The 11,719-nt window shown below is 38.5% G+C and overlaps 1 protein-coding gene across 1 annotated transcript in view; it reads left to right on the top strand.

Moving 5' to 3' along the window:
- Positions 1 to 11,719, top strand: part of efcab11 (EF-hand calcium binding domain 11) — a 108,961-nt gene that overhangs the window by 22,783 nt on the left and 74,459 nt on the right. The window contains exon 5 of the mRNA XM_056477307.1: positions 4,921 to 5,011. Coding sequence (XP_056333282.1) covers positions 4,921 to 5,011 — 91 coding nt within the window. The remainder of the gene's footprint in view (positions 1 to 4,920; positions 5,012 to 11,719) is intronic.

The following is an 11,719-nucleotide window of genomic DNA, read 5'->3' as shown; positions in this document are numbered from 1 at the left end:
TTATTGTGCTATTTTTTGGCATTTATCTTCGGGAAATCAATGAAGGCAATGATATCATGTTATTATAACGATCTAATGTGGCAAGATTATAACTATACTGTGCATTTACACAGTGGCCATATTCATCTATGTTAACAAACCAAAAACAACATTAAAATTATAGCAGACATTGTAAAAAGCTCATTCCAGCCACTAGACTTTTCTGACAGGGTATTTGAGTGTCAGAATGTTGTAGGACTGCTGTACATGAGTTATTATGGATTATAGATAGCCAATTTAGCGGTTTTTTATTTTAGCTTTTTTTTTTAAACCATGTAAGTAAAACACGAACACGGTTATGAATATATTAAAACATGCTTGTTTGTTGTAAAAATTTGTAATGATGACAAAAAAAATACTAATTTTTGGACCGTTGTGGCAGGTGTATTCTGAGAAATTTTCTTAGTCCGTTGGTTTCGAGTGTGGTCCTGAATAATCTTCGTTCGAAGGGGTATCTACCCCTTCCCCTTAGCCCTATGCAGTCAAGCTAAAGTGAGTTGGGAAACCCCTACCCCTTCACGTCAATGTGCAAAACAAGGGTTAGGGGGATGGGGAAGGGGTAGAATTGGGATTTGGCCAAAGTGTCTTCTATCTTTCTAATAGCACTTCAAAACATGTACATATGACATATTTTCTAGTTTTACCGGAGATTTACGCAAGTGTCCAGATCTCATCTCTGTTGTCATGGCTGTGGAGGGCAGTGTTCGGTTATGGTTGGTGAGCTGGTGTTGTCGGGTCTGGCGTGTTGACATGCATGTCACAGTGCTCCTCGAACCTCCCCCCCATAATCCCCCCGTTCAGTGCGCCGCTGTGCCTCTCATCAATTCAGCAGACACGCTAAACAGATTCCACTCTCAGCTCTGACTTTGGATGCGAGCGCTCTAAACTTCCTCAGGGGAGCCATTTCCTGCAAATCAAAGTTGTGCGTGCCAGCCGCTGAGAAGAAGACACAACAAGCTGTTCCTCTGAGCTCACAGGAAGAGGCTCCTGGAGACACTTTGAGATCTCAGCTGGTCTTACTACTTCTCGCTCTCACAATTTCAGCCAAAAAACCTGTGAGGACTTAGGTCTCAGGTGTACTTTATTTTCTGTGTTACATTCTGTTTTTGCACAGTAATGGGGCACTAAACCAGAGGCTTCCAAACTTTTCAGCCCATGACCCCCAAAATAGTGTCAGTGACTCTCGACCCCCAGTAGCCCCTGGGATGGTTTTAAATCTATAAACCTTGCATACAACAGTGCATAATTCAAGTTTAATTTTGGTGAACATCCTCCATGTTCAATTGTGGCCTGTATTTGTTTAATATATGTGCCGTGAATCAGATATTTTAAAATTCACCCCAAATGTATTATTCATTATTCATCCTCATGCTGTTCTAATCGCCTGAGACCTTAGTTTATCTTCAGAACTCAAATTCAGATATTTTAGATGAAATCCTGGAGCTCTCTGACCCTTCATAGAACACCACTCATAGAACATCCCCCATGTTCAATTGTGGCCTGTATTTATTTTTAATGTATACAAGTGCTGTAAAGGGTTCAAAGTTTAACCTGGTGCTATAAAATATGCTGCATCTGATGCTATTGATGTGTCTAATATAATGTAATCACCCCAGGGGTCACAAATATTCGAAAGGCTGATGGCTTTTTATATGAATGTTATTTTTTAATGTACCCACTATTGTAACTATTTTTTCTTCTGCAGGTTATGGATAAAACGGGGTATTTCTAATAGTTTAATAAAATGAATTACGTTTTTGGAACTCACTAAGTGTGGTGACCCCTACCTCATTGTCCAGCGACCCCCACTTTGGAAACCACTGGACTAAACTGTAAAATTATACTTGCTTGATTGTGAGTTTGAATTGAAACATTAAAGTTCACCCTAAATGTATTTTATTCACCCTCATGTTGTTCTAATCACCTGAGACGTTCTTCATCTTCAGAACACAATTAGAGATATTTTAGATGAAACCAGGAGCTCTCTGACTCTTTATAGACAGCAATGGTTCCGAGACCAGCGTTTACAGTGCAATACGAAGCTTGCGTTTTCACTGTAATGCCTATACATTGTGCCTGTAATAAATGTGCACCCTGACCTGTCGCAAAAGATAATATTTACAGTTTTTTTGGTGCGTAAAAGTGTTCTGATGTTTTTGACAAGGTTTTGGTTAATTAACATTGCTGTATATGGAGTTTAAGGGAGCTCTCAGATTTATTCTAAAATATTTTAGTGTGTGTTCCTAAGATGAAAGAAGATCTCAGGTGATTGAAATGACATAGGGGTGAGTAATTAATAACAGAATTGTAGTTTTTGGGTGAACTATTAAGAGCCTTTTAAGAGCCGAGATCACTCACACAAGTCTACAAGGACAGACTTCTCTGCATACTTAGGCCCCATTTACAGTAATACGTTTTAGTTTTAAAAGGCTTTTTTGAATGAAAACGATCCATATCCTCAGTGGCATTTCACATAGAGTTTCTGAAAAGATCTCTGTCCACACTATACCGCCAAAAACACACATAATGTGACCACACACACTCTGGTATGCACTGCAGCGTATGCACACGTCTGAGCTCCATGCAGTTCATCAAGGAACTTCTGCTGGATTTCATCTCACTATAGTTGTTAAACGTGATATGTAATTCATCTTGTCTTTATCTAATGGTCTTTCAAATCTATTACTTGTTCTCAAATAACGCGTTTTGGCTGAGTGCAGAGATAAGTTACAGGCTATATTGATTTATGTAACTACATACACCGATTCTGCACATTTGACTGGTTACTTGCCTTTATTGTATAAACTTATTGTACGTTTTACATTTATAATGACCATTATTTTTTTGTATTAAAACTGATATTCAGCAAAAGAGACGGTATTTTTTTTTTTAAGAAAATGAAATGACGCTGTTATTTATAGGCTTCGTTTTGTCTATAAATATGCATACAGTGAAGATGACGCTCATATAAATATGTAGGTACATGACGCCTCAACATTTTTAGCATCTGTTACATTGGTAATATCAAAATGTAAATAGATATTTCCTTATATCATGTTTTCATTTTATTGCTAAGGTAGTGAAACAATGTTGCAAGGGTTGTACGAATGATCTCCCGTCATGTCCTCCACGTCCATATCAAACTTGTGAAATCTGTACTTAAGGAAAGGATGCAAGTCTGAAATTTGTGCACTTATTGTTGAGGAAAAAACCCCTATCAGAAAAAGCGAATATCTGCTGCCATGCCTCCGTTTTCACATGTCTCCATTTTCCCCCATCCACACTGACACAGAGCAGCAGCGTTTTAAAACCAAAACGGCCTCTTCAGCAATTTCAAAAGGGTAGTGTGGATGGAAGGCGTAACCGTAGCAAAACATATGCGTTTTAAAACGAAAACGTATTGATGTAACTTAACTGATGATTATCTTACTGACCACAATAGTCATTCTGGAGCTAAAATTGCACAGAACATATAGTATACTCTTATTTCATGTGGCCGCCATTTTAAAACACGAAAGCGAGGCTGCAGTGGGAAGAAACCCGGAAGTATGGGATCAGCACTGTAAACTTTGCAGCAACATGCTGTGTATTACCAACCTCGAGCTGTTGCCACGATTTCAAAATGCAGGTATGGTGTAAACATCACTTTAATATCATTCAATTAAATTTAATTAAAACAATTAAAAGCTTATTAGGCATCAAACAACATTACAATTTCTTTCAGGGTAATACGCCCAAGTGTCCACCTAGGCTTCAGTTCATGGCAGCAGGTAAACACCATGGGGGCGCTTCACAACTTCAGCCTATGTTATGTAACCCGGTGAGCGATAAAACAATGCAGTCCTCTGTAGCACACCCTCATGATGTCTGTAAAAGTGTTGTCCCGGTACTGAAGTTTTAAAACGTCCATTTCCCGCTAACATTTAAGCCCCACTAAGCGCGCTTATAAACATCGCTGATTAGCCATAGTATTCACCAGTGCTCAACAGAAATGACTGTGATTGGCCGTGAAGGTTATCAGTTCACCGCTCTTCACCAAGTGCAAACACAGATACACAGACATTGGAGCATTTAAAGCCGTGAAGATCAGTCGAGTCATCAGCGGATCGCTCATCTGTGTTTGTGCTCGGTAAATATCAGTGAAGTGCGGTGAACTGATGACCTACACAGCCAATCACAGTCATTTCTGATGAGCACGTGAACACAATGGCAAATCAGTGCTGTTTACGATGGCCATCAACAGTGCCTTAAATGTTAACGGAATGGATGTTTTCTTAATTTCAGTTTGGAAATTTTGTATTGTGAGATGTCTAATATAGTGAAAGAATCCTTTCATTAACTTGAGTTTGATGAATGGCATCTAAAATGTGTGTTTGGGAAAGAAAACATTAGCTAACTAATGCCATTTCCCTTAATTTAGCTGAAAATGAAGTCCAATATCCCTTTTTATTTTCACTATTCATTCAGAACGGAGCTTTGAATCTCTCGGAAGGCAGTGAAAGTGTAAATTTGTGTCTATTTCTCTTCGCTGATAAGATATACAGCCAGGTACACAGCATTCCTGTGTGACTCAGGCGATACTTCCAGGTTTCTTCCCACCGCAGCCTCGATTTCACTGTTAAAAATGGCGGCCACGTGAAATCAGTCCACACCCTCAGCTTTACCCACAAGTCTTTTATAGGGTAGAATGAGCAGATTTTATTTCTTAAGATAACAGAAAATAATGAGAGTACGCTCTCAGGTGTGCTTATCTCATTCTCTTTGCTTGATCTCATGCCAGTGTGGTGCTCTAAAAACACACCCAGCTCGCCAGCGAATGGCTTTTTGATGTTTTAAGCATTGGTCTTGCTAACTCTTGCTTTGGATTTGTACTCTTTCCAGGTCGTGGCTTCTTGAAGCTGGATGACTTCAAAAGTGCCTTTAAGCGAGTTGCCCCTCGTCTGCAGGAGAGAACAGTGCTGGAGGCTTTCCGGTAAGAGTTTGGTCCCACAGTCTTTCTGTACATGTATCATTCAGAAGGTCTTTCCATCCTCCTCCTCCCTTTCCAAAGTAGATTTCAAAGTCAGATGGATGTAATTATGCCATAAACGTGTTGAGTCAGAAAGTGATTTTTGTGCCCATGGCTCAGAGCAGGCCTCCCACCTCAATCACAGCAACAAGCTCTGAGTTAGGCTGGCGTTTGTTACTTGAACCCCTTCAGTGTGAGTGGAAGTGTTTGATAAAGTCCCATGTGAAAAGGTCTGCAGAGCTCTGAGGCTTGCGGTGTTGAGATCTGGCTGCTCATTAGGGCGAGAACTGTTCCTTTGTGCCGTCCTCCCCGTGGAGCCCCTTTTCCACTCCCATACTCTACAGCTGCTCCACGTGTTTCGTGCAATTCTTCCTCAGCGTCTCTTTTAAAAATGCTCTGAACAGGTGGGATTCAGAGCCTGCGCGTGCCATGCATTCACACCCATTTCAAACAGTTATCACTAGACCCAGAGCTATCGCCAGATCCCAAAGCCAATATGACATTCGACAATCTCCCACTAAGATCTCCGCATTACTTTCATACCATAACGTATCTAGAGGTTTCAGCTTGTCCCTGCGTTTGCAGTTATAGTGACACATTATTATCAGCCCTCAGCTGAGTCTCGCTTTTCGGTACTCCTTTTGAAAAGGTGATGTGGATACCGTACGCAGTTCTGAGATGGGGGCAATTAATCTCTTTCATCCTTTGTTTGAAGGCTGAAGAGCTTGGAGATGCAACACATGCCTTCTTGTGTGCTTTTGTTTGTTTTTTTTGGGGACAGATTTAGTGCTTTGTTTGATGTGACTCATCCTCTGCGGTTGGCCACTGCTGCGTGTTGCAGCTACTGCTGAGAGCAGCATGGTTGTCCTGGAAGGCCGGTTATTAAACGAACAACCTCTCACACAGCACAAACCATGATCACTGACAGCGTAGATCCTGTGTCCGTCTGACCTTAAGCTTAGCTGACGTACTAGGAGTTGATAACCTTAGTGAGTCACAGTGCTGCAGTGATCGCAATGACATGCCAGCTCTGCATTGGCAGAGTGACTTATGAGTGCAGGAGACATTGTGGCATTTGTTTTTTTTAATTAAATGTCGCAGTTGTGTCAGAACCCAAGCACTAAGGGCTTATGTCGTGAGAAATCTTGTGGCGTGACTTTAGACATTTGATTTGCATCCAGTAAATTCGGCATTGGCCTTGGGTCTGTAGTTAATGATTATTTTGATAACTGACTAATATAATGATGCTATATTAATCTATTCAGTAGGCTGTTTGATAATCATATCAGGGTTCCCATTCTACTTGAAAGTACTTAAAAGTACTTGAATTTCAGACATATGGATTCAAGGTCTGGGGAGTTTATGGTTTTATTTCAACAATTTTACTCAACTGTCAAAAACAGAATTCAAGAAATGACAAATAATGCACATTTTAACAATCTTTCAGTAACCACATTTGAATATCACCTGTATTGAATTCAGCAAATTTTATTAAGGGTGCAGTATGTAAGTTTGCCACCCAGTGGTTGAACTAGGTATTGTATTCCTGGATTAAAACAAACACAAGCGCCGGTTGCCAGATTGAGGACCAACAGGAGCGAGTCTGACTTTCAAGCCTAACGGCTGATTTTAAACCGTGTTCTATGTAAAAACAGCGGCAGGCTGTTTTTTGTTTTAGGAGTTTTTTGTTTTAACCAACACCTCGAATTGATATGTCAGAAACGGCTTCTATTTCTTGTAAAACAAATGCTGGATAAGTTGACGGTTCATTCCGCTGTGGTGACCCCAGATTAATATAGGGACTAAGCCGACAAGAAAATGAATGAATGAATGAAATATTATTTGATTATTAATAACCTTACCTGGGACTCTGAATCTGTCTCATTTTGGAGTCTGCTACTGTCCACCAGAGGTCGCATTTTGGTTACGGACGTATGCTTTGAGAGCCTTTCTGAATGAATTAATGAATGAATGAATAAATGAATGAATGAATGAATGAATGAAACACATGGTTTTCCACATGGGAAACCCAGGGTGCTAAAATATAGTTGGCTAAACTGACATTGGGTGAGTTAAAAGAACCAAAACAAAGACTGACGTTCTTGCACGTAACAGACATTTTCAAAGCAGAATATCTGACCTCAGCATTGTTTTTCAGATAAACAAGAATGTTCACTTAGCATGTTTCTTAAATATCTGCAAACACATTATGGTATTTTTATGCTTTAGAGTCAAAACGTACTTACAGCATCTTTAAAGTCTTTAATATGACTTTTTAAAACAGTCATATTTGAAAATGACTTATTACACATTTTTAATAAGTATTAAGTGTAAGGGAAGTGTTGTACTGACTTTCATTGTGCTACATATGCTCAGTGTATGAATTACAACATTACTTGATTCAAAATTAAGGTGCTTTAAAATGTCCTTGAATCTGGTGTGAATGGAAGTGTGGGAACCCTGTCATATATTCAGTATTCTTTCAAAATCCCAAACAAGATTGATCTGTCAGCTCTACAGTATATGCCATGGTGTTATTCCTTTACCACTTTTTACAAATCAAGACTTAGGCTACGTTTACATGACAGCGATGTAGACAAAAGGGAACCATTTTTTCCTTTGCATTTAAAACAGTGTTTTCAAAACAATCCGCGAACACGCATCCATGAAAATGACCAAAAAAAACATTGTATTTGATGCTGTTACCGTGTTAGTAAACAGTAGGAAAGTGGCGACGTGGAGTTGTGGCGATGATGTGTATGTAGAATTTACAATTTGTAACTGTACGTTCACACTGAAAGCGGTGAGTGTCGAAGTAGCCAGAAGTCATTAATTTTCAATGGGAGTCAGCGGCGAGGAGCAGCATGTGTGTCTTTGCCAGTGTGGCCGTCAAGGAGAGTTGAAATCAAGTCAACTTTATGGTAATGAGCTATGACGCGGTTCGGCGGCAAGCAATCAAAATGAAGAAGTCCCTGAGAAGAGTCCAGAGAACACAGTCACTGTGAACTTTGGTTCCGACCACAGTTGTTCCCAAGGGTTTGATTATTGCGGTCACTGAATTCCAATTACTGAAAACACTGAAAAAGTTATGGCTTTTTAAGACTCAATCACCCCAGAGTGGATGAAAACATCCCTAACAGTACATTAGGGATAACTAATTGCTGACTTGATTCAGAGAAGCAAAGAAATTGTATGTTTAAGTTTTACAAATATATTCACAGATTAATTCTGTTTGTCAACTAAAGAAAAGTTTCATTTCTCAGACAACTGCTCAGAACAAATTTGAAAAAAATGAATTTAAGAAAATGGTCAATGAGAATAAATGACATACTGTATATAACATATGGTGTTAGATTAGTTGTTGAACACCTGATAAGACACTGTTAAAAGGAAGTATTCACTTAATAAATCTAAAAGGCCAGGTTTGACTCATTTAAAGAATCAAGTTTAAATATTTATTTATTTCCTAGTGCTGCAATGAGCGCAATGACATGTTGTTCAACAAGTCAACAGTGATTTAGCAGATTTTCACTTTTAATTAACACAGACTTCTCAAACTACTCAAAAGCCCTAGAAGAAATTAGTCAATTATAATATATGGCATATAAAATATGGTGTTAGATAGTTGTTTGACTCCTAATAAGACGCAGTTAAAATTGATGAATAATTTAATAAATCTAAAATGCCAGGTTTGACTCATTTAAAGAATCAAGTTTAAATATATATTTTTTTCCCAGTGCTGCAATGATCACAATGACATGCTGTTCAATAACTCAACTGTGATTTAACAGATTACTGCCACTGATTCCCTGTTGTCCTCTCAGATGCTGACCTTCACCAGTTGATCCGTACCTCCCACTTTGAAAAGCCATGTAGATGTTTGACTTAGCAAGAGCAGAGAAGCACCTGAAACAAACAAGAAGACACTGAGCACTCTCAGTGTGTGTGTATGTGTGTTTTGGCGTGTCTGTGTGTGTGTGCTGTAGTCCCCAGCTAGCGCACGTTCAAAGTCATAACCTTCACGCCGCTGTGCCATCTTGTTTTCCTCTCTCCACCTCCTCCGGTTCTCCTCCACCCCGTCATCCTGCCACCGCTGACAGAGTGTGGCAGCAAACGGACCAAATGGAAAAAAATGGAATTCCTAGGAAGAAGTGAAGGGAGAGAGGGAGAGAACTCACCTTGAATGTTGTGCTTGGAGTTTATCAGCACGCCCAGGGCTGTGTTTTTAAAAGATTATCACAACAAAGTGATAAGCGGGGACGTCCGCCTTTGGTGTCTCTTTGAAAGGGAGCATGGGATGCCCCTGTGTGCGTGCATACAGTTGAAGTCTTCCATTATTAGCCATCCTGATTAATTATTGATTTATTGATTTATATTGATTTATAGCCCTCCATGATGATTTATTGATTTTGATGAATTTAATGATTTATTTTTCCCGATTCCTGTTTATTGGAAAGATTTTTCAACACATTTCTAAACATAATAGTTTTAACAACTCATTTCTAATAACTGATTTCTTTTATCTTTGCCATGACAGCACATCGTTTTACTAGATATTTTTCGAGATGCTAGTATTCAGCTTAAAGTTTAATTTAAAGGCTTAACAAGTAGCTAAAATGAGAATCAGTCGACGCCAATAGCCTAGTAGTTAAGTGCGCTGACGTAGAGCACCATTGCGCTCATGGCGATCCGAGTTTGATTCCCTGCTTGAGGTGGTATGCCGATCCTTCCCCTCTCTCTGCTCCCAATGCTTTCCTTTCCGTCCTGCACTATCCTATCCCAACAAAAGGTGAAAAAACCTTACATATACTTTTATATATAAAACAAAAAATTCAAATGAGAATCACATTTTTGTTTTTGCTTAAAATCCCATCACGATTTTTTCATGATTCTGTGGATGTAAAATAAAGTTTAATATGAGTAGGCTAATATTGTTATTCTCAAACAAATGTTAAAACAACAATAATATATTAGGCCTTTGTGTAGTTCTACTGTTGGTTAAAATGCTACATTTTGTATAGACTTTGAATGGTACTTAAACATACTTTAAATGTGTCCTGTTTGTTAATTCACAGTAAAGAGATGACATCAGAATACAACCATTCTTAATTCTAAAGTTAAATTATTGCGTTTGAGACATATGCTTGTCATTTGCCATTGACAACATTATTAGACCATGATTTTTCACTGGTAAAATGACACATTTGTCATTATCAGATTCCCTCTTGCATTAAATTCAATATTAAATAGGCTATAGTAGTTATACTGACACTGTTAAACATTTATATTCATACACAACACTGTGTTCGCTATGAAATAAAAAACATATCAAATGCTTGCCGTAATCATAACTCTAAAACGCGATATGATCATTTAAATGATATGCATGCTTTTGGTTTCACTTTTACTGCCGAGTGCACTCATGTCATGCCTGCCGTCACTCTGAGGGAAAAAAAAAACATACGTCCATATCATACTTCCCATGCGGTTCCCAAATGATGTGCAACAAACTGAACGTTATTTTAGAAATGTATTACCTGTTATACACAGCCTAAGCAGGTTCTGTTCACTAAAGTAGACCTCATTCACACAGGTGAATGCGTCCTCCCTGCAGTAAATACACAGCTCACGGTCAGCTCACGTGTGATTTCAAATACGTCATTATATTAAGACAGAAATGACATTTTTGGGTGAATTATACATTATGAATACAGTATGTGACACTTTTAACATCATTTGGAGGTGTCCATGTTTCTGAGCAATGTAGATTAAACAATGTGAAGACTTGTGCGACCACCTTTATGCTTTTCTCCTGACCTTGAAAATATTATTTTTTCGATTATTTGTGCAGCCCTAACGTTAAGATGGGTCTCATTAAGGTTTTAACGGTATTACTACCTTTATGGAAACCACTTATCGGTTCGGTACTTTAACGGTTCTCTTATTGGTACTTTTTTTATAGTGTTTTTAAAATTTTTATGAAAAAAAACTAAGCAGATGGAACCGAATTAACATCACTTTGTTTTATTATTACGCTTTTAATGTAAAATGAAACGAAACCAATAATTGTAAAACAAATAAATATTTTTTTCCTGTAAAAGAATGTACAATAGTTTGAAGGAAAATCACTTGAAAATCACAACATGTTTGACTTTTCTGGCAGAAGTCAGGACCTTTCTTGGTTTATTGTGCTCCCTGCAGTTGTAAACACCTTCTTTGAGTTGCAGAATGCAGTTAAATGAGATAATGTTTGTTTTTTTCGTTAACGCATTCACATACATGAGTTAACAGTGTTTTGGGAGTTAACTGTGTTTTTAGTACAGTTTTGGAGTTTTGCTTATGAGCTGTGTGCGCGCGAGTCTATGTCGCGAGCTATGTGTGTGTGCTTAGCGTAAGCCTCTGCTGAGTGCGCATGCACAGCCGAGAACTGTGAAGGCTTTTATACTTAACACGCCAGAAACGCAAGCATTTTTTTGTGTGAGATTGCCAACTGTGCAGACGAATATCAAATATCACAAATTAGAAAAGGTTGGTCTGTTAAGTTATGCTACTGTAATTAATGTTTATTCAGCAATAATTCTCCAGTACCGAAAGCAGAACCGTAAACGTCAGAGCTTATCGATACTTCTGTCTTTTATAATTTAGCACCGATATCGATAAAGTACAGAGTTT

The sequence above is a fragment of the Danio aesculapii genome, chromosome 17, assembly GCF_903798145.1.
Source record: "Danio aesculapii chromosome 17, fDanAes4.1, whole genome shotgun sequence".
NCBI lineage: Eukaryota > Metazoa > Chordata > Actinopteri > Cypriniformes > Danionidae > Danio > Danio aesculapii.
This window is presented reverse-complemented; position numbering and strand designations above follow the sequence as displayed.